Raw genomic sequence first — 27,480 nt, 5'->3', positions numbered from 1 at the left:
TTAAATGGAAAATATTGTAGAACCAGAAATACCGGAAGGTGAATGTAAGAAGTCGTTGCCCTTAATTTCACACTGTAAACACTTAATGAATGCTGTAGTCTCAAACCAGCCAAGAATAACCCCTAAAATGGGTAAATGCTTGCAACGTCTGTGTATTGATACTCTTCTGTGGTTGTGCAGCAAGTGCTGTGACTTAACTTCGTTCAAAACTGCAGACAAGCAGGCAGGATCTAGTGGTGAATTGATATGGGGTATCTGAAGCTTGAGAAGCCTGCTTGGAAGTTCTTTTGGAAAGCCACAAATCAAAGGTCCTTAGCAAAACATCTAAAAGTATTTTAGATTAACAACTGCCCATGTGTCATCTTAGTAGTAACTTCATTAGTCTTCAACTCTACCTTGTGTGAAATCCCCAAACTTTCTTTTGTAGTTGTTGGAAGACCCAGCTGAACATCAGTATGTTTTAATTCTTGACACCTGAATGTGCCAGTACTTCACACGCTGCTTTCTGACACATCGTTGGCAAAGTGCCCTTTTACCTAAAATTATTCTGTTGCTGGATTATGCTCCCATACACAGAACAGTGTAGCCTGGTACTTGTTTTTGTACTATGTCTGCAAGGATATTTTGGCTGTTTTATGATAAACTTTCACTCGGCAGTTGAGTGCTTGCTAGCAGCAGGTCGTAAGGCAGTGTCAGATCATTTAAGTCACAAGACCTGGACTACAAAGTGAAATACCACAGATATATACAATGTTCTGAGCTAATGTGAACTATTATTATTTCAAGCCATAATTTAGACAGTTGTAGGGCTCTAAAACCCAGAAAACATTTGTTGGAACTAAATGTCAAGTACAAAGTCTAAACTTTAAAATGCTCTATAGAGGAGGAGGATCTGTTGCACATACATGCAGTAATTTGAGTGCTTTGCTTCACACTGTGGTAGTCTTGAATTTTTAGAGTCGGCTAACATCTGAAGAGAGAACTTCCATGGTATTTCTCAGCCAAAACCTGGTGAGATCACTGTTGTCATCTGAATGCCAGAGTTGCGAGTTTTCAATTTAGTGTTTACACCAGAGTCCCAGAAGGCTGCAGACCTTGTGTGGTGCTGATGGTCCGTTTGTAGACATTGCTTTGTTAGGCTATCGTAGTGTGACGTTTTTGTAAGTATTCCAGTTAAAAACAAAACTAGAACCATTAATGGAGAAGCCCGGAAAACCACGCTATGTATCAATCTATTGGCACTAGAAGTAAAAGCAGCTGAAATTTCTTTAATCATGAACTGTATGATTCTTACTGGATGTCCTTACAGTGCAGAAGAGATAAGCAATGGGCAGCAACCTAACAGTCCCTTTCGATTTCAAGCTTTGTTCTGTTTGATAATGCTGCATGTGTGTTTCAGTTAATGGTTTCTAGCTCCAGGGCAGCCTTATCTTACTCTCTAAAACAGAAAATTAATAAAACCAACTGGCTGCCTCGAGAGAGTCTTGCCTGCAAAGCTCGAGAGCCGTGATATGGGAGGCAACAATACCTGCATGAAGTTTTAACTCTGGCATCTCTTCTGACTTCTAGATCCCGATCGCATTATTGAGAAGGCATCCCACTCTGGCATGATCAATCCAAGCCGTCAGTGGCAGACTTTGAAACATAATGCAGGAGTTGCCCACTTCGAGTATCAAATCCGTGTGACTTGTGCAGAACATTACTATGGCTTTGGCTGCAACAAGTTTTGTCGACCAAGAGATGACTTCTTCACTCACCATACCTGTGACCAGAATGGCAACAAAACCTGTTTGGAAGGCTGGATGGGACCAGAATGCAACAAAGGTTTGTGATGAATGCTTGCCCCCAAATGATCAGCGGGCTTGGATAGGATTTGAGCGCATCCTATCTAGATCGCAATTCAGTGGTCAGTTTGTGCAGACAACAGGCTAAGGACTGACAGGACAGCAACTAACTCTTTACACAGAGAACTAGACTGGTTTCTGCCTTGTTTTAAAATCTTGGAGAGGTCTGGCAAGTACTAGGCACTTAGCAGATGCTGTTCTTTCTCTGATTATCCGCATCTTTGCCCTTGGGAAGAAAACCCAGCCCATTGACTTCAATGGGAGTTCTGCTGCTGACTTCAGAAAGGATTTCCCCTTTGGTGCAGAACTTCAAGACAAGCAGGAAGGAGAGACTTGTTTTAGAGCTGACCTGGCAAGTGTAAAGCTTTGGTGTCTGAAAAGTCCCAGGCTGTTTATTCTACCTGAGATGATGTTTAGCGTGTCTGTTGGGGAATGGCAACTTCCTAGGTAATTTCAGAAGGAGAAAGCAGGACTCTGAGTAGGAACAGACTATTGGCATGTCTTGGTGATTGAGTTTACCTGCTGTTTGAATCAACGCTCATCTTAGTTTCCTGTCTGTTCAGAGATACAGTTCAAAAGTAAACCCAGAGTAGTTAAAAGTTGCTTTGAATGAGATGTAAAGCCAGGGAGAGTGGGCCAGTTCATCTGCAAAAGACAGAGAAAAGAAACCTGTAGGCTCAAAGTGGCTTGAGCTCTCTCTAAGGCGAGACGGTTTCTCTTGCATAGCAGTAGCTCTTTGAACAGCATTAGGTACAATTTCTCTGCAAAGCTAGCAAGTAGATTTCCTATCACAGGGAGCCACCTACCTTGGCTTTCCTTCCAGCAGACTCGATAGGAGAGACTTGTTAAAATCTTGGGTTTAGTAGAATTACGGTGCTGGTTAGAGATCAAAACATTCCCACGAGTGTGAAGATGCAGGAAGCAAGCAGCATGCTGATACTCTTCTTTTTTGTTTTAACAGCTATTTGTCGTCAGGGATGTAGCCCCAAGCATGGTTCTTGCACAATTCCAGGAGAGTGCAGGTAAATGCTCCCTCTCCCTTTTTGTTTCCCCCCACCCCTCTAAATAATTAAACAAGTGATGCTAAACACAATAGGATTGGGGAGGGAGGGTGTTTTTGGAGTCATGTTTTTGACCAAGGCACATTATTCATGCTGGCTTGCCCAGAATAAGAGGGGAGCAGGCTTTTAATGCACTGATAATTTTAAGAAGCTTTCTGTTTGTGAAATGGTGGCACTAGGGGGGAGGGGGGTATGGAATAAATCGTGTGAATGCTGCCTAATGAGCACTAAGTCATTGTTTCTGCATAAATAGCACAAATGTTTTGTGGGTATGTTGTGTTTTGTTTTGTTTTTTTTTTTTTTTCAGCAGCCTGATTAATGGGCTTTTTAAGCTACAAGCTTGAAGTACAGTGTGGCTTTTCTCTCCTCTTCTCCCTTTCCCCCTTCCTCCCTCCCACCCCCTGGCTTCTTCCATCAGTAGGCAAAAGTCAAGCATTCTTTAGAATGGGATTAGTTAAATCTCTCGGTTCCTTTACCATTGTGAGCCAGGCTCCGAGTGCTGAGAGGTTAATAGCTGGGATGAAATCTTGTCAGTAGGCTCTGATGAATGGAGAATTTTGCTCCCGTGCTTTGAAGTCCGTTCTGTCCTGGCAAGGAGACAATGAAAAGCAGAGTTTATCCATAACCCAACAATTAAATATTTGGAATGCCTTAAAATATACAGCATATATTTACAGCACAGTGAAGTTTTATCCCTTCCTAATAGAGGGTTAATGGATATTAAATGTGGACGTTCTTTATCAACAAACTGGTTGTAAGTCACTTCATGTAACCCTTTATCATATCTGTTTACACGTGATAAGGAATGGAGGGCTTCCGAGGTTACAAAATGTTGATATTGATCCTGTGTAGGAAGGGTTAAAAGTGAAGCTTGGGTATTCATGAATAAAACTGAGCAGTCTGAAGGAACAGAAAGTAGTTTTTCCTGCCTCACAAACTTATGGTGGATTCTTTATTGCTGGAAACTTTTTCATGAAATGGACTGCTTTGCTTTCTAGGTAAGCTGTAGTTCAAACAAGAAATCTGGGGTGTCTGACAGACTATATTATGTAAGAAGTCAGCCTGAATAGTCACAGTGGTTCATTCTTTCTCTCTGTCCCTGTAATCTATGCTTCAAAACCAAACCAAATCATCAAGGAACATTCTGAAAGTAAGGTAGGAAGTAAGTTCTCGTCCTCCACACGAGACACTACAAAGTGAAAGTCAAGCTGCAGGATGGACTGTTGTAGGTCGCTCAGTGAATTTAATGTTTAGCAGCACTGACAGAAGCTAGTTAACCCCCAGAACACCAAATCTAATTTTTTTTAAAAAAAAAAAAAAAAAAAACAACCACCAAAAATCCCAAAGAAAACCCAAAAAAGGCTGGAAAGTAGTAGGAAGTATCAGGGGGCCAGATGGCAAGAGGAGTGTATCAGTCAAGGCTACCAGTGATTTGTGCTTCTGTCATCAGAATAAACATGCCTTGTAGGGGTTGCTGTCTCCTAGTCAGAACAACAGGCTTTGTTTCCAGATTTTTTTTCTATCCTTTCTCTTTCTAAGTCTCTTACCTCCCACTCACTGCCCAGACATGCACTAGTGCTCTTATTTACTTAAGGTGCAACTTTCCCACACTTGATTTGCATAGTCTTGAAACAATGCTGTCCTTCTGGTGCTTTCAGATAACTTCTGCTTGCCAAGTTAGACCAATATCTTTAAAGTGAACACAGAAATGAGATTTTCTTTTCTTTTAAGTTTTGATGAGTCATATAGCCTGTATGTTACAAATGCAACAGAGGTTAAAAATAACGTCCCAGCAAAAACTGCTCTGGGTTCTGGTACAATAGACAACTTGCAAACGTTATTAAAATATCCTTTTCCCTTTTGGTGCAAGTCACTTTCTCTAATGCAGGCCAGCCAACAAAACCATATTTACTCATGAATCGCTATACAAGGAAAGTTAACTTTAAATTTCTCATGAGAAACTGCTGCATAGGTATCATTAAACAAGAATTATTACCATGGATCTTTTTTTGGAATTGATATCTAGCTTTTTTAAATGCTGACAGTCTTACCCAATTTTGTTAGTTACACTTTGAAACTGATGTTTGAAAGTCGTATCTTTAGCTCTGAAGCTCAGCTTCTTTCTGTGTGTTTGGGTTTTTTTTTAAATGACTTGCTTCTCTTTACACATGCTTTAAAGAAAACAACAAACAAAAAAAAAGAAACACCACCCCTTTGATTTGGCAGAAAGGAGTACAATTCTCAATTTGGATACCTGTTTTTGCAGGTGAGGTCCTTTAGTTTTGCTTGTGAGCAAGGTCGTAGGCAAGTTGCTTTGAATGCAATACAAATCAAAAGGGTATGTTCTTAAATTTTGATCTTTGTGCATTCTTATTATATTCCCTATACAGAAGGATTTTCCAAGAGCTACTTGAGAGAGGTTGTTTTGCCTGATCTGGTTTTCTTTCATGTTCTTTGCACACAAAGACACATAAGTCAGACTAGCTTTTTTTTTAACACACAAACTAATAAGAAATTCCCATTGACTTTGAATAGGCTGCTATCAAAATAGCTATTAAAAAAAAGAGTTAAGTTAGGATGCCATTTGTCACCTGAGATTTTTAGAAGAGAGGTTGGATTTAGCACTAGCTGTGTGTGATTACCCAATGGATAGATCCTTCTAGCTCTTTCCCATGAGAAGAAATTGCCAGTAGAAGAATGATGGGGGAGGTTATAAATAGAACGCTTAGCTGACTTCTGTACAGATGAGGTTTGTTTTCATAATTTAGTGACAGCTTAGTGCATAATTGCTGCTGATCAATTACTCTCAGGACCTGTTAATGAAATGCAGTACCACAACAAACCCTTGCTTTTCATTTTCAACTTGTTTTCCTTGTTTCTATCTATAGATCCACTTTAATTTGAAGATTCATTCATCTGCCTTGCTATTGAGAACTAAATGAAAGCCAAAATGAGCTTTCCCTTAACGGGGCTTTACTTTAGAAGAACATCTGCCTTTTAAGTACAGAATTCAGGTGGCTCATTGATAGTGGCAATAAATAATTTATACAATAATAAATTCTTCTCCAGACAAGGAACTGAAGTTTCTCAGGACTGGATATGTTTTAGTTATTCCCTGACAAGAGGTTAGCGTAAATCAAACTCTGAAATACACTGACAACTGAGCATCTTTGAACATACATAAAATCCTGATGTGTCCCGTTTTCTTTTGTCTCTTACCGTGGCCCAGTCCATACTTACTGTGGGTCTTCCAGTTCAGAATAAGGTTAACATCTGATAGAGCAGAGAACTCCTAATGCTTTGCTACTGCCTTGCTGAGGGCTCAGAGTTTGTGTTTGTGGTTTTGTTTGTCTTCCTGCAAAGCCAGCAGGGCTGACATGCACAGAACCTTGTATTCATGAGGCTCGCTGGATAACTATTGTTGCCAATGACTTCTCCCCCCTGCACCGGTTTATAAACCACCCTGTCAAAGTCCAGAGATTGATTTGTAGTGCACACCCACCCACCCTCTCTGCCACATTTGTATGAGGCTCTAGAAGAGTATTATTGTGCTGAATGGCCTCATGCTGGTTCTCTCAGAACAGTTATTCTTTTGTTAGGAGGCTGGATACAGAGACCTTGGCAAAACTGCTAAAATGTTTGTTTACAAGAAACCATCAAACAAACCTTGAATAGCTTCTCCTCTCCTCTCGTCCTGCCCTTCTCCCCCAGCTCCCCAGTCTTTCTCCAAGCTTTGGAGTTCCATACTTGCATCTACACAGAGTGGTTCTAACATGTTTTTGGTTTGTTCCCCTGTTCTGATTTTCTTTTTTTGTTTGTTTGTTTGTTTTTCTTTTTTAAACAAAGGTGTCAGTATGGATGGCAAGGCCAGTACTGTGATAAGTGCATTCCACACCCAGGATGTGTCCATGGCACTTGCACTGAACCATGGCAATGCCTCTGTGAAACCAACTGGGGTGGTCAGCTCTGTGACAAAGGTATGCTAATATTATGGATCGCCAAGTGTAACACTTGAATTTTAACACTGGCAGACTTAGCAAGGAGAGAGTGCACGTGAGACTGAGCGAGCGAGCCTCCTGAAATGTGGTGGGAGTGGTCTGTCCTTCAGCTGCTTAGTGCTGTCTCCTCTGCTGTTCTGGCATGGTTAGCATATGTGCTTAACTTCTCCCTGTCCTGTCCCGCTCTTGTGCTGGGTGTGTTCTGCGAAGGTTCAGGAATAGTGGAACAAAACATGCACGTGGTGATGTTTCTGTTCTTTTTCAAACGTGGCTTTAATGCTCCTCACCTCTTGCAGATCTGAACTACTGTGGAACCCACCCACCCTGTTTGAACGGTGGTACCTGCAGCAACACTGGCCCTGATAAATACCAGTGTTCCTGCCCTGAGGGCTACTCGGGACAGAACTGTGAGATTGGTAAGTGTCTGATGCAGCCGCTGAGCTGCCACTTGTCAGTTAGTTCTTGACAGCTTGCAGTGACTGGTTTTGGATATATTTTATGAAGTTGGGGAAAAGTCAGTTTCCAATACTAACAATGATGTCAGGGCTAGCTACAAAGATCCAGACTTGCTTGTTCACGCTTCATCATGAACAGTTGATATCTCTGAACATCAGCCTTCTGCTTGCCGGAGAGATCGCTGCAAGTTACCTTGTCTGGCTCTGACTCAAACAGGTGCAAGTCAGTGCGTTGCTGAGTTTCGCAGGGAAGGTGACTTCCTGCTGGCTGGTAGCTTTTTGATTCCTGGTTCTGACAGGAGAGCAATACATTAAGAGTAATGATGGTGTATCCAGAGTTAGAAGCATGTGGAGGGAGCAGGGGGTGGCTGCTGGTGATGTTGCTGTAGCCCCTACCGTGGTGTACTTCTGTCCCGGTGCAGCGGAGCACGCCTGCCTCTCTGATCCTTGTCACAACGGAGGAAGCTGCTTAGAGACGTCTACAGGATTTGAATGTGTGTGTGCTCCTGGCTGGGCTGGACCAACTTGCACTGATAGTAAGTCCTTTTAAAATTGTATTAAAAATGGCCTAGTTTGCTGGTTTAGATCAGTCTTTCTAATCCTGATAAACTTGCAGGGCAGCCTACTTAACCTTTCCCAGCTTTAGCATTGGTTCTTGGCAGCCACTTATACCACCGTGCTCTCTCTTCTCCTTTGCTTGTACCAAGGTTTTTGTTAAATGTCAGGAGAAAGAATGGCCAATGGCTTCCTGAAAGAAGCAGAACAGTGAATTGTTGTAGCATTCTGGCAAGTTGTTTAAGATACCATTTTTGGAGAGACTTGCTGGATCAAAATCTGACTTCCACTTGCAAAAAGGCCACAGGTGTAAACTTCTTCCCCTGTGCTTCAAGCCCCCTTTCACACTAATATTATTTTTAAAGGAGGCTTTTGCTGAAATCAGAGTAGACCTAGAAATTCCAGGGAGAAGTCCTGTTGTCTCTCTGTTCCTCAGGGCGAATCCTAGGAGCAGCAACTATTTATCAAACTTGTCAGTTACTGACATGGCCTGTTGGGTAACAGAGCTAAGCCTCTCCTTGCTCTGCGTTACAGATATTGATGATTGTTCTCCAAATCCCTGTGGTCATGGAGGGACTTGCCAAGATCTCGTTGATGGATTTAAGTGTATTTGCCCACCTCAGTGGACTGGCAAAACATGCCAGCTAGGTGAGAACTGCTTTTCTCTTCATCCAGTGTTGCTCTGAGCAGCAGGGAGTGGGAAGATAAATGCAAGAGAGATCATAGTCCAGGAGGCAAGGGCAGTCATGCCCGTTGCATTAGGCACGTTTATGGTTCCTACGGACATGTTCTGGCACACTGAGACTGTTAAGTGTGGGTGTTTGCAGGACTGGGGTCTAGGACAGTCTCAAAGCACGGAGTGGCTTCCTTCTGTCGTCGTTTTGCTGTGGCATGCTAGCAGTTGAAGGAAATAGTTAACTAAGCCGGAGAGACATAAATTGTAAATGAACTGAAGTGGGGAGAGTGCATGTGTATGCCTTCCAGTCCCGCCCCCACATGTATTTCTTCCTTTAGCCTGTGAGAAAGTTGCTGTATCTCTTCAGCCATGTCAACTCCTCCAGACCAAGGAGTTCACAGCTGGGTTCCAAAATGTGGATGACCTCACAAAGAATGAGCTGTCTGCATTCTTTACCCAACACGCTAATCCTAATGACCAGGCTGCAGCGCTCCTCCTTCAAAATGTTCGGTTGAGGTGGAGGGGGGGGGGAAGTAGCTTTTAATGACTGGCTGGGTAATTATCAAATAATTAGCGTAGCCTGTATGTTCTAATTGCGGAGAAATTGAAAGAGACTTCAGAGACTGATGTTTGATTGACTTTTGTTCGTTCAAGTCACTCTTAATCCGTGCTGTAGATTACAAGTTTCTCTTATACCTGAATGAACTGCTGATTATCGCTGTGAAAACTGGCTGTAGGTTTTTTTTTTTCCCTCCTCCCGCCCGCCCTACAAGCCCTGCATTCGGCCATTTACGTTGTTTTTTCAGATGCGAACGAATGTGAGGGCAAACCCTGTGTCAATGCCAACTCCTGCAGGAACCTGATTGGCAGCTACTATTGTGACTGCATTACTGGCTGGTCTGGCCACAACTGTGATATAAGTAAGTGTCTGTATCCCTGGGTTTCTTAAAAGCCACTTGTGTGTGTATATGTACATAAGCCACCGAGTTCCAAGCTTAGATTTAAACATCAGGCAGAGTCCTGTTTTTGGAAAGGGAGTAGTTGGTGTGGAATGAAAATACACGATTTTATCAAGCTCATTAGTCCATAACATAGCTATATTCTGATAAAAGTGACTAAAACAATGATGTGAAGTTTTGCTGCCTCTAGTAAAAGAATCACGAAAGGTTCCCACCCATTATAATAACCTTATCTCAAGGCAGGCATGCAGGAAACTCGACAAAAGGTTTATCTAGCTGCAGTTTTAGAGAGATTTGAACTCTGTATCTAGTGTAAAACCACGCTAATTTTATTACAGATATTAACGACTGTCGTGGACAATGTCAGAATGGAGGATCCTGTCGGGTGAGCCATTCTTGTTTTATTTTGATTTCCCCGAGACTTGCAACTGTAACTAAAACATTGGAATCTGAACACAAACAGTGTGGAAAATAGCAATTAGCTGGTATAAGTGATCATTTCTTTGAGTTGAGGGGAGGTCCTAGGTCATGCTACCGCGTGTCAAGGTATGTCTGTAGAACAGCAAGGGCAAAAGACATAACTCATTCTCACTGCCAGTGTCACCAGTGAACGGACTGGTGGTTGTGCAGACTACCAGCCATAACTCTCGATACTCCACCTCAAAATATAGGTTAATGTATCCTGCCTGGAAATTAAGAATGCTGCGGGGTGGGGGGGGGTGTATTTATTTCCCCCCCCCAAATATTCTTCTTGCCTTGTTTGGACATAGTATATATTATTGGAACTGTTGTCTTCTTTTTTTTTTTTTTTTTTGTCGTCTTTTTTTTTTTCCCCCTCCCCTTTAATAAGATTATATGAAGAGGAAGGAAAAAACCTTAACTCTAAACTTTCTTGTTCCTTCCCAGGACTTGGTTAATGGTTATCGGTGTATCTGTTCACCTGGCTATGCAGGAGATCACTGTGAGAAAGACATCAATGAATGTGCAAGTAACCCTTGCATGAATGGGGGTCACTGCCAGGATGAAATCAATGGATTCCAGTGTCTGTGTCCTGCTGGTTTCTCTGGAAACCTCTGTCAGGTAAGAAGCATGGGTGAAAGGCAGGCCCTCTGCCAGTGCTGTTTCTACCAGCAATCTGGATCTGTACACTGAATGCCTTGCGTCCAGTGACCCGTGGTATAAAGCTGTACTTGATATCGCTGTCAGTCTGCCAAGAAAGTGCTTGATTAATATATATTGAGGGGAAAAAAGAAACCAGCAAAAAAAACCCTGACGGGCTGCTGAGGATTCTTTTTGTTAACCAGCCTGCAAGTGTTTGCATGTCAGGTTTTGTTGTGCGCTAACTATTAACTTCCAGTGACTGTTTAATATCAAGAGTGCTGTCTGCTAAAATAGTTGCAAGTCTAAACTCTGCATCATGAACAGTCCATTGAGGCAGCAGATAAAAAGGTCAGATTCCACAATGTCTGCCTGTTGTAGTGAGGGAAAGCTATGATAAAACTTCAGTTTCACTCAGCCTTCCCCTCCTTTTTTTTTTTTTTTTTCCCCCTCCCCTTTTTTTATTTCCCTTTCCCCTCTCTGTGCTGCTTACAGCTGGACATAGATTATTGTGAGCCAAATCCTTGCCAGAACGGTGCCCAGTGCTTCAATCTTGCTATGGACTATTTCTGTAACTGCCCTGAAGATTACGAAGGGAAGAACTGCTCCCACCTGAAAGATCACTGCCGCACAACTCCTTGTGAAGGTTTGTGTCACCGTGCAGGTGAATGGGAATGACTGGCGGTCGTTTCTGCCCCTCCCCTGGCTGGAGCCATAATGCAGCTCTGATACTGTAGTCACTGGAGCAGCTCTTGTGTAAAGAGGCTGAATTCTGCCTCTCTTTGTATGAGAAGATGGGTAACATTTGTAAATACCAGCTATTTGAAAGACTGTGTTGTGTTGATGTGGACAGAAAACACACATAGCAAATAGCCTGCTGTGCTGAATTTATTCCAGGCCACAGACATAGCCCTGCAATCTTCAGATAAGATGCTGTGATTATTTGGTGCACAGACAGTTGGTATAGTCCTTTTATTTTAGAGCAGCAAGCATATTTGGCAGCGTTAGATTAACGGTTGGACTTGATGATCTTAAAGGTCTTTTCCGATTGAAAAGGTTCTGTGATATGTGTGTCCTTTTAAATGTCCATCGCTGGGAATTGAAATGTGGCTCTTAGCTTAAGAAATCAGATAGAATGGGCAATCCTCACATGGGTCTCTGCTTTTTCAACAGTAATTGACAGCTGTACTGTGGCAGTGGCTTCTAACAGCACACCGGAAGGGGTTCGTTACATTTCCTCAAATGTCTGTGGTCCTCATGGCAAATGCAAGAGCCAAGCAGGTGGAAAATTCACCTGTGAATGCAACAAAGGATTCACTGGCACCTACTGTCATGAGAGTAAGAGCTAAAAGAATCTCTTTCACTGTCCCCTACTCTTTTTCCAAAAAGATTCCATCCTTTCTTCCCAGACTGCTTGAAGGTTTCTGTCTTGTAACACAGTGAACCTTGGAACTGCTCTACATTTTCATATCCCGCTGGGGCGAGGCAGATTGGAATTTGCTAGGCCTTGGGGAAAGTTCACAGTAATGAACCTTGTGGCCTTGAATTGTATGTTTTTTAAAACCTTATGTATACAAGGTCTGAGGTAGTTAATAGTGGGGTTTAATGTGGGTCTTAAGGACTCCTGATTTATTTTTTTTTTAATAGTAATTGGTGAGTGACAGGCTCATCACTTGCTGTGCTGTTTTCCAGCTATTTGTTGTCTTGCTTATAACCCTTCCTCTCAAAAGGGTCTTAAAAGTGGAAGTAGCACCAGTCTGCAATGAGAAGATGACTTCTAGTAGCTGTACTTCTAGTTTGATATTTTTTTTTCTTCTTCTTCTTATTTTTCCTCCTCCCCTCTCCTCCAAACTGTTGCAGACATTAATGACTGCGAGAGCAACCCCTGTAAAAATGGTGGCACTTGTATCGATGGCATCAACTCCTACAAGTGTATTTGTAGCGACGGATGGGAAGGGACATACTGTGAAACAAGTAAGTTAGCCGTTCTTCGGGACGCAGAAAGATCTCCTGGGAAAATATCAGGAAGGAATGGCTGGCGCTGTCTCGAAGACGATAGCGACCAATGCTAATGTGACATAAACTCTGCTCCACAGGCCACAGGGGACAAGGTGTCCTCATGGTTTTGGGTTCCCCCTCCCCCCCCCACTGAGTGCCAGGCTTTTGTATCGGAACTAAACCGATGTTACGAAGCTGGACTGGGAGTAGAACCTGGCTCTCCTACTGTTCACTTTTCTGCTCTAGCCTTTGGATCACTTTCTGTAAGAAACCCTTTGCATTAGTACCTGCCGTTTTAGGGATGGCGTAGCTGCGTATCACACGTGTATTTTGTCAGCTTCGGGAATAGAAGAGGAGTGAGGGCTCATGTCCTACCTTCTGACTGACAGGATAGTTTATGTAATAGGCCTTTTCACTCCTTGTCTACTGAAACAAGGTGACAAGATGAAAACAATCTGGAGGAATGTAGTGGGATGTTCTTAATCTCTGTGACAGTGCTCAAAGCTTTAAAATACAGCCTGAAGTGTTTAATCCCATGATTGAAATGCAGGCCAGAATTAGGGATGGGACATGTACCTTTCAAGCGTTAAGTGTCTGTCAGTTCTATAAACATTGCTTAGCTTGTTTTCTCTCCTTAACTTATCTAGATATTAATGACTGCAGTAAAAACCCTTGCCACAATGGAGGAACTTGCCGAGACTTGGTCAACGACTTCTTCTGTGAATGTAAAAATGGGTGGAAAGGAAAGACTTGCCACTCCCGTAAGTTCAGGATTTCCAAAACATAACAGGCGTGCTCTGTTAGGCTGCTTCAACTTGTTGCATCGCATTAAGAAAGCCCTGGTGTTAAGGACAATTTGGGTTTTTCGCAGGTGACAGCCAGTGCGATGAGGCAACATGCAATAATGGAGGAACATGTTATGACGAGGGGGACACTTTCAAGTGCATGTGTCCTGCAGGATGGGAAGGAGCCACTTGTAATATAGGTAAATACCCTGCGTAATCACCGGGAAGCAGATGGAGCGCTGAACCCATCACCTCAGTTTTTCCTCTTGGCTCAGTTTTGACGGCTTCCTAATGACTTACCGGCAAATCTCCTTTCTGTTACAGCAAGGAACAGCAGCTGCCTGCCAAACCCCTGTCACAACGGTGGTACCTGTGTAGTCAGCGGGGATTCTTTTACTTGTGTCTGCAAGGAGGGCTGGGAAGGACCCACATGCACTCAGAGTAAGTCGTCTCTGCTTGAACTTTTCCAGTGCTGCATGATGAGAACATTGGCTCATCCTGTTGCCCTTGGAGTCTAGATTGAAACCAGAAGGGAAAGCTTGTTTGATGTAGGCTTTAGCATCACCTGAATCTTTGTTTTTAATGACTTTATGGGATAGAGCCTTGACCTGGGCATGAGAAAGTTGCAAATGAGCTAAGTGGAGACAGATGTTGTCTTGTTTTCTCCCGCATTCTTTTTCTACCAGCAGCTCTGTCTGCTTCCACTTTTTTTTTTTTCCCCTGTTAGATTCTTTACAAGGATCTCTTCCTGTGTACATGTGTTCCACGATGTAGTTAACAAATTTTGTGGTAGAAGCCTGGAATCAATTTAGTAGAGAATTTCAGCATATTTTGGTTAAAGTTGAGCTAAGTGTAATGTGGGCATTAGGGGAAGTTTGATCTTTCTTTACTGTCAGTTGAGTTATGTCAGCCAAACTCTGCCTATCTAACGTTGTCTGTCTTTGCTTTGCAGACACAAACGACTGCAGTCCTCATCCTTGGTAAGTTCAGTATGATTATCTTTCATTGTTTGCTTTTTTTGTTGTTCGAGAGTTCTAGATTCTTCGTATCCATAGCAGTTTCTTAATGTATATAATGACTTTTCTTTCTAGTTATAATAGTGGAACTTGTGTGGATGGAGACAACTGGTACCGCTGTGAATGTGCTCCAGGCTTCGCAGGTCCTGACTGCAGGATCAGTAAGTGTTTCAGTAGCACTCTCCCCTGATTTTTCTCGCGTGAATCTTGTTGCGAGACAACCATCTTAACTGAGTGAAGTGGCAGATGAGATCAATGATAGATGTCCTGTGTCTTCTGTATCTGTACCCATATCTGTAGCAGATGTGGGGAGGGCAGGAATTGTACTGAAAATGAAAGAAATCTGAAAGCCCCTTCAGCTGGAGCGGAAACCTCTTGGTTCAGCTGAGTGGGCAAAATACCCTTGAGGGTAGTCTTCCCAGTTAGAATGTGTTTGTGTGGCATAGGTTTCTGCTGGAGATGAAAGCGTGCTAGCCAAAAACCTTGTCAATTAATAATCCACCTACAGGCCCTGAGGTGATGTATGCACTCCCCTGTAATTTAACAATAATTACAGGTAGGAGGACACTAACATTTTGTTTTTAGTAACAGCCAAGGAAGTAGAACCAGAACTAGAAAACAGAACCAGAAGTAGTTCTGTGGTAGCAGTACAACTGGGAAGGGGTTTAATGTTGTCATCAGTTGGAGAATCTAGCAGGGGGACACAACTGGAGTGTGTCAAAGGAGAGGAAGTGTGTCCGTGTGAGAAGGAATGTGTCCTTGCCCTTGAAAAGCTTAAGTAGCCATAGGGGTCAGGTTTGATCTTTGTTAGTGCCACACAGCAGAAACTTCAAAGAACTTGCTCTGATATTATACCGGTGCTGCTAATAAGAATCTGGACGCTAGAAAACGAACATAAAGCTCCAGCAGGCAACTCTCTCGTATGGGTTTTTTTTTTCTGACAAAATAAGAGGATGCTGTAGAGTAACTTTTTCATTTCCTCTCCTTCCTGTCACAGATATCAACGAATGCCAGTCTTCACCCTGTGCCTTTGGAGCGACGTGCATAGATGAAATTAACGGGTACCGTTGCATTTGCCCGCCAGGTCGTAGTGGTCCAGGATGCCAAGAAGGTATTCCGGGTGTCAGAGCTGGTCAAAATACTTGTAGCAAGATCTGTACACTCGCATGTTGACAGGCTTGTGGTTGTATGGGTGTGGGGTTTTTTGGGGGGTGGTTATTTCTTGTTGTTTTAAAGCAAGTGTCTGTCTTGATTGAAGAAGCAGACTTACCACCAAGTTTAGATGAGCTTAGGAGAGGGGTTTTTTCCCTGGTTTTCCTGTTTTAAGTTTGTAATGTAGTTCTATCTCTCTTCAGTTACAGGAAGGCCTTGCATTACCAGTGTTCGAGTAATGCCAGATGGGGCAAAGTGGGATGATGACTGTAATACCTGTCAGTGTTTGAACGGAAAAGTCACCTGTTCTAAGGTACAGCGGTACTGTGGTTTGGGTTGTAGTGTCTTCAGTCCTGTAACCAGTGGTTACTTACCGGTGCTTGTTCTCTTCTAGGTTTGGTGTGGTCCTCGACCTTGTGTCATACATGCCAAAGGTCATAATGAATGCCCAGCTGGACATGCTTGTGTTCCGGTTAAAGACGACCACTGTTTCACTCACCCTTGCGCTGCAGTGGGTGAATGCTGGCCTTCCAATCAACAGCCTGTGAAGACCAAATGCAATTCTGATTCTTACTACCAAGACAACTGTGCCAACATCACCTTTACCTTTAATAAAGAAATGATGGCACCGGTAAGTAGCCCAACAGGGCTCGCTGCGCTGTGGCACACGTGTGCTTGCTTCCCAGAGCACAAAACAACTTTCTTGACTTGTAGAAGTACAGAGAAAGCTGACGCCCCCTTATTGTCAGAGAAAACAAAAAGTGTAGAAGGATTAATGCAGACTTCTACCCTAAATGCTTTTGTGTCCAGAGAACAAAAGCTGGTTTGGAAGGAATTCCACCTCTTCCCTTGAGAAATCTTACCTGGGGGGGAGGGGATTTAAAAAAAATAATTCTTATGTCAGTGTGTTCATGTGCATAAATATTTAAAAAACAAAACAAAAAACCCACAAAGGCCAACCAAACAACAAAACCCTCCACCTTTTTTGTATCCTCCAGGGACTTACCACAGAGCACATTTGCAGTGAGTTGAGGAATCTGAATATTCTGAAGAATGTTTCTGCTGAATATTCCATCTATATTACCTGTGAGCCTTCACACTTGGCAAATAATGAAATACATGTTGCTATTGTAAGTATTCCTGGAATATTTTTAAATGTCTTGGTAGTTAATTGTTTGGATTTGAGCGCAACATGTGGATTTCATAAAAATCCTAATTCCTGGCTTTGTCAGCACTTCTTGTGGTTTAGTTTCCACCCCAGTTCCCTTTAAGAACAGGGAAGAAACCCTGGTTACTTGCGCATACCTGAAAGCTACCATCTGGTGGCAACTGCAACAGGGGCACTAAAACATTTTTCTGTTGTACTGTCTTGAGCACTACTTTTGGGAGCATTTTTGGTCTTTTGTTGTTGTTGTGAAGATGGGGACAGACATAATTTCTGGATTATTAGTTTCTGCCCGTAGCTGGGCTTTTGTTTGTTCCTGTTTTGTTTTTTTAAGTATTAAAAGTACCGAGAACCTCAACTGATTACGCAAGTTTATAAATAGCAGCCTGCCCACGCATCTGATCTGGCATTCGGTATTAATTGTGCGACTTCTTCCATAGTCTGCAGAAGATACCGGGGAAGATGAAAACCCAATCAAAGACATCACAGATAAGATTATTGACCTTGTCAGTAAGCGCGATGGTAACAACACGCTAATTGCCGCAGTCGCGGAAGTCAGAGTACAGCGGCGACCGGTTAAAAACAAAACAGGTGAGCTTTTCCTTGCCGCCCCAGGCCGGTGCGTGGGCCGTGCCTAGAATAGCCTTTCAGAGCGGGTGGAGCTTTTCTGACTTGGAGATTCGTAGCAGGTCTGAGAATCTCTGCCTCTTGGCCCTGTTAGCTATAAGGAGGCTTTGCACCAGGATCTTACTGCTTTAGAGAACCCAAAAGTTCCCAAAAAGCTCCAAACCAGTGGTCTAACCTGTTAAAAGCGCTGTTGCTCCTCTGTGCCCTTCATGGAGACGTGAGAAGCAGAAAGCAACTGGCTCTGAAAGCTCCCACGTATTTATTTACCTGGTGATGCCCCTGTCCAGATGTGACAAATACTGTCAGAAGGGCCTGTTACCAGCTTTCCCCACAGCGCCAGGCGTGCGCTGGCGCCCTCCCGACAGCCGCCAGGGAGAGGAAATGACCGCGGTGGGCGCGGAGGCAGCTGCCCTCCGGGCGGGAGATGTTCCCCCTGGGCTCGGAGCGGCAGCAGGGCAGGCTCCCGAAGCCTGCGTGACTCTCTCCAGAGATGAGCGGCTCTGTGCATGAGGGGAAGAAGCTTCCCAGAGGGCTGTCGGGAGGTACTCCTGAGTCCTAAACTCCCTGTAAACACCCTGTGTTCTCAAGGAGCTGAGGTTATCCCTGTGTTACCGTCTGGACCCCAGTGAAAAAAACAAGGCTTTAGAACCAAGATTGGTTTTCTTTGTGGAAAACCCAGACTGGAACATGTGGTTTGCAGCAGGGTTAACTGGTCTTGTATCTCTTGCAGATTTCTTGGTGCCGTTGCTGAGCTCGGTGCTAACAGTAGCCTGGATCTGTTGCCTGGTGACTGTTTTTTATTGGTGCATTCGAAAGCGCCGAAAGCAGAGCAGCCACACTCACACGGCGTCTGATGACAACACTACCAACAACGTGAGAGAGCAGCTGAATCAGATAAAAAACCCCATTGAGAAACACGGAGCAAATACTGTCCCGATTAAAGACTATGAAAACAAAAACTCTAAAATCGCCAAAATAAGGACACACAATTCAGAGGTGGAGGAAGACGACATGGACAAACACCAGCAGAAGGCCCGATTTGCCAAGCAGCCAGCGTACACTTTGGTAGACAGAGATGAAAAGCCCCCCAACAGCACACCCACAAAACACCCGAACTGGACAAATAAACAAGACAACAGAGACTTGGAAAGTGCACAAAGCTTAAACCGAATGGAGTACATTGTATAGCAGACAGCGGGGGGCTGCCACGCAGGGCCTTTAAATAGCATGATAAAGGCACTCGAGAGCTTGTAGTTCTTCAACTGTTGTGTAATATTTGAGTCTAAGGCTATTATTTACTTAGAGTCCCTGTGTTAATTTAAGTTTTGACAAGCTGGCTTACACTGGCAATGATAGTTGCTGTGGTTGGCTGGAATACCAAGTGCTGCACTTCACATCTATGCAAAACTAGTCAAAAGTGCCCTCGCGGAAATTCAGCTGTAGCTGAGACATCACGGAACCGCTTCATAAGGTATTGCAGAGCCTCACCGCTCTTCCTTCCTTAGTGACAATTTCTTTTTTTTTTTCTGCCAGATGTCCCAATTTATACAGTTTCTTTAGAATAATACATTTTATTTATATTTATTGAATTTGAGTTTTTTGTATATTGGTTTTATGGTGACGTACAACTAGTTCTGTATTTGAAAGTGCCTTTGCAGCTCAGAACCACAGCAACTATCACAAATAAGTTTATTATTTATTTTTTTATTGTATTTTTGTTGGGGGCGGGTGGGGGGAACTTGTCAGCAGTTGCTGGTAAATGAAGAATTTAAAGAGGAAAATGTGTCAAAAATAGAAGTTTGTATAGATATGTAAATAATTCTTTTTTATTAATCACTGTGTATATTTGATTTATTAACTTAATAATCAAGAGCCTTAAAATATCATTCCTTTTTATTTATATGTATGTGTTTAGAGTTGAAGGTTTTTGATAGCATTGTAAGCTTGTGGCTTCTCTACTTTGAATTTATTTTCTCGTTACATGTTGCCTATATGCCAAAACTAAGGTGTTCTAAAATAGTTTATTTTTAATAGGATGGGCTTTCCTGCCTTGATGCTGGTTTTTGTACAAAATGTCAAACGTTTGAAACACCTTCCATAGTATCACTTTAAGACTATTTGTAAGTACTGACTGAGGCAGTTTAGATCATTAGACTAGAAAATTTTTTTTTGCTGCTTTAGACTTGAAAAACGAGTGACAGGCAGATAATCTGCTAAGGAGCAGTTTAAGGGAACAAAACTGAGCTATTACTTTATGTAGATGAAATGTGAGTGGTTGCATGTAATAAAATATCAAATTAGCGTGTGAAGTTGGAAACACAGCAATCTTATTTTGTAAATTCTAATTATTTTTTTTCTCACCATGAATATGTAATACTGAACCACTTGTAGATTTGACTTTTTTTGTAATCTACTGCATTTAGGGAGTATTCTAATAAGCTAGTCGTTGGATACTTGAACAGTAGAATGTCCAGTAAGATCACTGTGTAGGTTTGCCATAGATTACACTGCCCGCCTTAACAAGTGAGGAAATCAAAGTGCTATTACGACGTTTAAGATCAAAAGGCTTATAAACATAGTCATCTCGGTGGTTAACCAGCGAGATCATGAAGATACCTTGTATTGTGATATTAGTGTTATATGAAAATGCATCTTTGATGTGTTGTTCCTGGCAATAAATCTTGAAAAGTAATATTTATTAAATTTTTTGTATGAAAACATGAAAGAGCGTGGAGATTATTGAGCTTGGAGGCGCTCCCGACCAGTTAGTTGTGCAAAATCCAGGGCAGGTGCCACTGTATGTTTCCAAGACCCACCGCTGATCTCGGCAGAGTCAGGTTTTTGTTAGGCGATTACACGTTCCCCTCCGGCTCCGCATCAGACAGAAGGGGGTTGAAAGCAGCGTGTCCCTTGTTCTCCCTCTTGGCTAACACACCTCAGTGTACTTCTAGGAGGTGGAGGTGACTGGAATTGTGCAATGAGTTTACTGGGCGTGGGCCAATGAGCTCCCACCAGCCAGTAACCAAATCTAAGCAGCTAGGCAAGATACAAACTGCTGACCTGGATGGGAAAGGAGCCACAGATTAATCTGATCCCTGATGGGCAAAAAGTGCTTTGTAAAGCGTAAAATAAACTCTTAAAATACTCAACACAAAGGCTCTTAATGCTTAACTACTGCAGCCCCTCCCACCTACGAGGGGCTGTGTGCTGATAGTCTGCTCCTATTTTAGCACATTTTCCTGATGAAGCTGCAACTTTTGTTTTCATATAAGGTGCTAGTCCAAATCTGAAGGAACAATTAACAGTGTAACGAATTCAATTGAAAAACAGTATAAACCAGGGTCAGGCTGCTGCTTGTACTTCAGCTGAAACCAGCCCACTGCAAGGTTAGGCCTTCTCTTCCCTATTTTGTTTGTAGTAAATGTGTTATATAAAGATTGCTGCGCTGTGAATGCAATGAATGCTTAAAAAATCTGATAGCAAGCCAGACTCTGTTCTGTACCTTCTTTACAGCTGTCTTTAAAAAAGAAAAAGAAAAAAAAAAAAGAAAGAAAAAATCGATAAAATCTATTCAGTGTTACTTTTTATTTCAAGCTCTCATTAAAAGGAGATTGCTAACCTGTCGGTGCACTATGTGAACAGGGACTGCTCTTACTTTTCACCATCCTGTGCCACATAACTTCAGTACTGGAGCACTACTGCCTGCTGAATGGGAAATCAACAAGATTAGCTTCATCTGACCGCTTCAGTAATTCCTCATCAAACAAATCCCATGAGTATTTATTTCCCTTTGTTCCCTGACTTCTACAATCTGCAATTAAGTAAACACATCGTGTCTAAAAAAGCCACTTAAAGATAACAGAATCTTCCACCTGCCTCAGAAGCACAAAGCAAGGCTATTAACTGCTTTTCTATACTTTTTGTTCCATTAACCATCTTCCTGATGTCTGCCCTTCATGGAGGGCTCCAATTCAGTGATGCAGAACCAACTACCTCTTCTAAATGACTGAAACATTTATACCCAAATTTGTAGGAATAAATCTGAGCCTGCCTTCTATTTAACAAAAAAAAAACCCAAGCCCAAACCCACAAAATAGGGCTTTTGCTAGTCCTGGGAACATGTATTTGACAGGCACCTTCAAAAGCTACTGAGGCAAATTCTAATTACAGACTTAATCATTTAATACAGTGACAAAGCTGTTTAGATCGCTGAAGACTCAGTGTAGAGCAAAACCGGGGTTCCTCAAGCTTCAAAACTTGTCAAAGCCTTGAGCGCAGGATTAATTTCTTTATTTCCAGCCTTTCCTGTGCTACCAAGTGCTGGACTGACCACGCGGAGGTCCTCTTACTGCAGAGCTGCTCCACACACAACCTCTTTCTCCCATGTAACTCATTTCATTGCTACCTCGTAGTGTTACAAAATCAGAGCCGCACCAAATTGTACAAGGAGAGGGAAGAGAATTCTGTGAAATTGCTGTGATGATGTTTTTAAATTATACCCTCATATCGCAGTGGCGGCTTCAACGTTTGCACTGGTGAACAGACACAAAAACAGTCTCCAAAGCCCAGAGCCACCACAAAGCTGCAGGCCGGTATAGGGACTGTTTTCCGTTGTCATGAAAATAAATAGAAACGTGAAGGTTTAAGGCTTTCCCATTAGAATACCAAGGCACATTTATTGTTGGGGGATTTCTACTTCGCCAGTTCACAGTTACCCTGGGAAGGTACATTCTGTTTAGACAGGAGGTTTCCTGCTGCTAGCGTGTCCTTGTTCTTTGGATCCTTACTCAGCTAAGACCTAAAATGTGTGTTTCCTGAGCTTTAAAAAAAAAAAATTAAAATAGAATCACTCCCCTTCGCACCCTCAGCTTTGCTATGCCTACAGCTAATGAACCTGTCAAACCCGGGTTTGGTTCCACTTGAGCTGAACATGGCCACATCAAAGCCGCTGCACCTCCGCATGGAAAGGGCCCATCTTACGTAGAGGTAGCGAGTGAAAAGGCGCTGATGGTGCATGTGACGTCAGCCTTAACGCCAATATATTCCTGTCTCTGGGGGAAAGGCAGCCTTGGGAACAGCTATTCCTGCATGGCTAATGGGAGCAAATGACGCCCAGCTTGCGCTCGTACGTCTGAAGCCCAGCAAGTGAGCAATATAAACCAGCTTAGGGCCCAGACATGAGACAAGCGTCTTCAAGCAATTTTGCCGATGGAGCTGTTTTCCTTTCCACAGAAATAGCCCTTGTCCTTACACCAGCTGACACACCAGCACAGCAAGAGTTAATATTATCAACCAGCTCTCTGCCAAGCTGGAAAGTGTACTAGGTTTTGCTCTCCGTTGCACCTTGAAGACTGCGCGATTCAGCCCCTTATCTGCCTGCCCCCAGTGCGGCTGCTCCAGCCATCAGGCTGAGGTCAGCCCTGCTGGGGCCCAGATCGCCACCCTTGCCATTTGCAGAGTCCCTCTGGAACAAATCACAAAGCACAGGCTTCATGTTTTTATCAGCGTGGGCAAAGATGAGAAGTTCTGACAAGGGAAGTACCAAATTCTGCCCTTTCCTCCCCAGAAGATGGAAGTGCTTGCGTAAGCGGCCCTTCCCTTCTGAACAGAGCAAGAACATTTAAGTACATTGAAGAATTTGTCGACTTCCTCTTTTTCAGTATTGACATTAGTGGCCACTATCATCGCTGTTCACCACTGCACACAGAGTTTGCCTTTAAAGGTTAGCTATTGCTCCGAAGAAAAGAGAAAACCCAGGAAAATAACTGTGCAGTGATTAATTCCAGTTTCTGGGGGTAAGGAGGAGGAAGGCAGTGAAGGCTCTTCATGGTCTGTTGGCCACCAAAAGGAGGTTCAGCAGATGGCTTACCTAGCACTGGGACAGCAGTGGAGCCACGTCATATCAGACAGGGCGTTCCAGCCCAGAACTTCCAGTGAGTGCCTTCTCTGTGATGTGCAAACTCTTTCAACCAGTTTCTCTACAAGGTGGAGAAATAAATCTCTATTCTTTTCATTCTAGCACTACGAGATCATATTAATATTAAAAAGGGGCATGCCCATCTCTTGAATTGCAGATCAAAACACTTCTCTAAAGATCTGATGTATGAATCAAAAAGATAGTTGTTATGGCAGCAAATAAAGCAGTTACGGCACTAGATTACCAATTCCTACTACTGAGGTACTACGTCTCAGCTATACTAAAAGATCTAACAGAATGGGAGCAAATCAGTGGAATTCCCATTCAAAAGAGGTGTGCTGTCAGCTCTCGCAGGAACCAATTCCCAGCTCTGGAATAATTTAAATGGGTAGTAAAGGAGGTCAGGTGGTGAGGTTAATTCCCTGCCCAATTTCCAGGTTACAGCTGAACTGCCCTGTGACACTATCTCATTTGCACAACTCTCTTATGATTTCTCAGCAGAAGCCAACACCAAACAAACAAACCAACAAACAAACAGGCCCCCATCTAAAAATGTCACCTTATTGCCACTATGGGAAGGGCAAGGTCACACGCTACCAGGTTCCTTTTTAATTATCTGGGGGAAAAAAAGTGGACAAGATTGGAGAACAGCGTTCAAAGTTACTTGAACAAGTTGATGAAAGAATTTGCAGTGTGATTTCCTTAACCAGCCTGCTTTACCTTGAAGAAATTGCTGCTCCAACTGTCAAAATAAGCATACACATATCCCTCCCAGGTTCAGCTGCAGAATGCTTTGATAGCCCTTTGATGAAAGGCTGGGTGCGCTGCTATTCCCCCATCCCACATCTCCTCCTTTACATAGGTTTTGGGATGCTGGTTAATGCTTATTAGAGAAGAAAAAAGCAGAAAGCAAAGAAGTGAGGAGGGCCTTTTATTAAAGCTAATTTCTGAGGCCAACCCACACTTCCCACTGCTGGCTAAAACACCCTTGATGCTATTAACTCTGTTTGCTCAAGCCTGCGTTAGTGTTTTAATGCAGTCTGAAACCGTTTTATGAGGCACTGTTACAGGCAAGGAGACAACTACTACTAACAGGCAATCTGGGATAGCCTGACTGTATCTCATGTCTGTCTAATTTCAATTGCAAACAAACAAAAAAATAGTTCTTCCATCTTTTTCCTTAAAAAGAATCCATTTTCAAGTCAAAAGCCAATGAGCCAATGGTATAAAAATGTCAATTAAGACTCAGCCAATGTGACCTAATGCAGAGCAATGAGAGGGAAGGAAGCTCACATTGACAAAGTAAACGCCTTCAGAAGGCTACTTAACACCTCACTTGGGCAAAACCTTCTCTAGCAAGGAAAAGGTTTGGTTCCTCAAATTTTCCCTTTTTTGTTAGAAACAGGTGCTGTTGTAGTTATCCAAGTCAAGCGTAACACAAACGCAGCCGTGCAACTGTCATAACACACTGCCGTACACTCTAGACCCCAGTACGCAGAACTGCGACCTGACAGATAGTATCAGAACTAGCACAAAGCTCAGTACTCAAAACAACTCTTGGGATAGTTAAAACCTTCCTCCTGATCAACACTGGGCAGGGAGATTCTACATCAGCCTGCTTCCTCTTTATAAATAAATAGGTAAAAGGCTGGTCTAGCTTTTGATGTGTGTTTAAACACAGAAGTTCACTAAACAAGTATTTTTAACTACTTTGATGTAAAGAATAATGGAAATGACAGCTCACACACATTAGAAAGTGTTTGGCTAGGAAAGGGCTGTTTCACTATCAGCAAAGAGCACAGACCAAATTAACTAGATGATTCAGTAAAGAAAAAATCCCCAAAGCTGGCTGGTTTGGAATGGACAGTTATTTAAGACAAACAGGTATTTTTCAATGGGAGCTCTGCATTGTGGACTTTAGCCAATCTCAGCTCTACATGTATTTCAGAGGAGTTCAAAGAAGCTCTGAAAATGAAAAAACTCAACATAACAAACAAATACAAAAGAAAAAAACTGAATTGAAAGAAATGGTTTCTGTCCTTCAACGGCAGTTTCAGAACAGAACAGAGCCTTAAATATTTATGGCTTTTAACAGAAAGGTATGCTAATGCTGCTCAGGAGCAAACTGGTAATAGAAAGCCACAGCCAAGACTTGCGAAGTGCTAGTTTTACTCCAGCTCAGTTTGCAGCTGCCTTTTTTTTTTTTTTTTTTTTTTTTTTTCCTTTCTTTCATTAAACCTGAATTTAGGAAATCAGGTTTGTGGTTCAAGAGCATGTCAGACCACACCTCTGCCAGCCATCTGGGTGCAGGTGGATTGCTGATAAAGAAAAACGCAAAGACGGGGAAGACAACCTCGAGCTTCAAGTACAGAGATAACAGAGACATTTAGTAACAAGACAGCCTGAACGTCATGGCATCACGTAAAGCACCCACAAGGTTTGCAAAAGGGACACTTTCATAATGGTCCTGCTGCATAGACAAAAGAAAGAACAGCTCTGAGCAGCGACACCATCTAAAATCCAGAGATCACCATGAATTCAAAGCTTTTCCCCCTGAATAACTGCATTTCTAAGAGGATCCAAGAGGCAACTTTAAAGTAATAAAGCTCTAGCTACAGAGCTACAAAGGGCCTAGGAACCTAACAAGCCAGTAATTACAGCAAGAAGGGATGCAAGTATGCACTTGTGAGAAAGTCCACTTGTATTTGCTCTGACTCTAGGCTCTAACACCTTTAAGTGCCCTAGCCCTACATTTCTTCGTGTTGCACAATCACTGTTTTAAAAGGAGGATGTTCCCATGCTATCGGTGAGGTGATGGAAACCAGCATTTTTAAGTAACATAACAAAATAGACCAAAGGAGAAGTCAAGTGCTCTTAGCTACAGAGAATGGTTTAACCTATCCAAGCCCCCTATAAACGTACAACATTCATTTCTAAGGGTGCATGCAGGTGTGTTACCCACTTAAGATCAAAATTAAACTGTCATTATAAGGTTGAACTTATATAACAACAGTATATGATGATACAAGCTATATGTGGTTGCCCTCTGGTTTCTAATACTTAATAGATTAGGAGAGGAGAGAGGCAAGAAGATGGGAAGCTTCAGAATCCCAGACTGAGCAGTGATAGTTTGGGGCTTTCTTGCTCAAGACCATCCACAGTTTTCACAGAGGCAAGCAGGGTGTTTGCCAAAGCAAGCAGAAGGTCTTTCTCCTAACCAGAATGAAAGAGAAAGTGATTTTATAAACTGAACATATATCTGTTCCTGCATAATCATCTCAACCTCTCCTGGAGGTACCTGTTACAACCAAGATCATCGTCACAAAGATCCAAGGAAGAGCAAAGTCGAAATAATGGAAATTTAGAACTGCAGTCTAGAATAAATGCCATAAATAAACCATTTGTTATCAGTTTATTCACTGTAAGAAATTAAAGAAGCCACCCAGAAAAAATACGCTGAGGCTTTAATATAAACGATCAAATTATTTTATTTTAATTACTCTTATTTTTCTGATAAATACTTAATTAAACATCCTTATACCTCTTTTAAGTCCATCAAAAAGGTGCTTTTTACTCCCTTCCTGGCCCAGTATCTTGAGTCCACACAAAAGTCAACAGCAAACATACCTCAGGCTATTCTTCCTCCAAACCGAGGTTCATTTGCAGCCTCGGCTTTGCTGTTACTAGGAAAGACCTTTTTGCAGAGCCTGAAGGTCGGTAAGCACTAGCCACCTTACTGCAAAGCACCGTGAGAAACATTGTGCAAACAGGCTGCAAGAAAAAAAGAGAAAACGTCACCTGAAAGATGCTGTTCACCTGACCGCGTCATGCTGTCAACTGCCGAGTCGCTAGCTCTTTCAAGGGCCTGCATTACGCTGCCGACTAACAATTACGGATGTGAATCTTCTTCTTAACCTACATGAGGATATCCACCGTCGTAAGTATACGTCAGTAAGATTTTTCAAAATTGCTTCACATAAAATGTCTGTGGTCACATTGATTTTAAGAGAATGATAAAAGAAAACAGCTTATAATTTTATTTTAAACATTTAAGAGAGATAAGCAGGAAATAAAAAGTTACATTTCCTTAGCTCATTAGCATATAAGTTACAAAAGCAGTATGAAAAAGCGCTGTGCAATTAAAAATTACCTCTCAAAATAACAAATACCTTGG

The 27,480-nt window shown here is 42.5% G+C and overlaps 1 protein-coding gene across 1 annotated transcript in view; it reads left to right on the top strand.

The window, feature by feature from the left end:
• Positions 1-18,577, top strand: part of JAG1 (jagged canonical Notch ligand 1) — a 34,744-nt gene extending 16,167 nt beyond the window's left edge. The window contains exons 4-26 of the mRNA XM_086460825.1: positions 1,570-1,824; positions 2,806-2,866; positions 6,752-6,882; positions 7,200-7,319; positions 7,781-7,894; positions 8,448-8,561; positions 9,396-9,509; positions 9,887-9,933; positions 10,455-10,628; positions 11,142-11,292; positions 11,820-11,984; positions 12,507-12,620; positions 13,292-13,405; positions 13,516-13,629; positions 13,754-13,870; positions 14,382-14,409; positions 14,521-14,606; positions 15,443-15,556; positions 15,801-15,910; positions 15,992-16,228; positions 16,596-16,727; positions 17,203-17,353; positions 18,120-18,577. Coding sequence (XP_086316951.1) covers positions 1,570-1,824; positions 2,806-2,866; positions 6,752-6,882; positions 7,200-7,319; positions 7,781-7,894; positions 8,448-8,561; positions 9,396-9,509; positions 9,887-9,933; positions 10,455-10,628; positions 11,142-11,292; positions 11,820-11,984; positions 12,507-12,620; positions 13,292-13,405; positions 13,516-13,629; positions 13,754-13,870; positions 14,382-14,409; positions 14,521-14,606; positions 15,443-15,556; positions 15,801-15,910; positions 15,992-16,228; positions 16,596-16,727; positions 17,203-17,353; positions 18,120-18,577 — 3,221 coding nt within the window. The remainder of the gene's footprint in view (positions 1-1,569; positions 1,825-2,805; positions 2,867-6,751; positions 6,883-7,199; positions 7,320-7,780; positions 7,895-8,447; positions 8,562-9,395; positions 9,510-9,886; positions 9,934-10,454; positions 10,629-11,141; positions 11,293-11,819; positions 11,985-12,506; positions 12,621-13,291; positions 13,406-13,515; positions 13,630-13,753; positions 13,871-14,381; positions 14,410-14,520; positions 14,607-15,442; positions 15,557-15,800; positions 15,911-15,991; positions 16,229-16,595; positions 16,728-17,202; positions 17,354-18,119) is intronic.
• Positions 18,578-27,480: the final 8,903 nt, after the last annotated feature.

This window comes from Leptosomus discolor, chromosome 2, assembly GCF_034619465.1.
Source record: "Leptosomus discolor isolate bLepDis1 chromosome 2, bLepDis1.hap2, whole genome shotgun sequence".
In the NCBI taxonomy this organism is placed as follows: Eukaryota; Metazoa; Chordata; class Aves; order Leptosomiformes; family Leptosomidae; genus Leptosomus; species Leptosomus discolor.
This window is presented reverse-complemented; position numbering and strand designations above follow the sequence as displayed.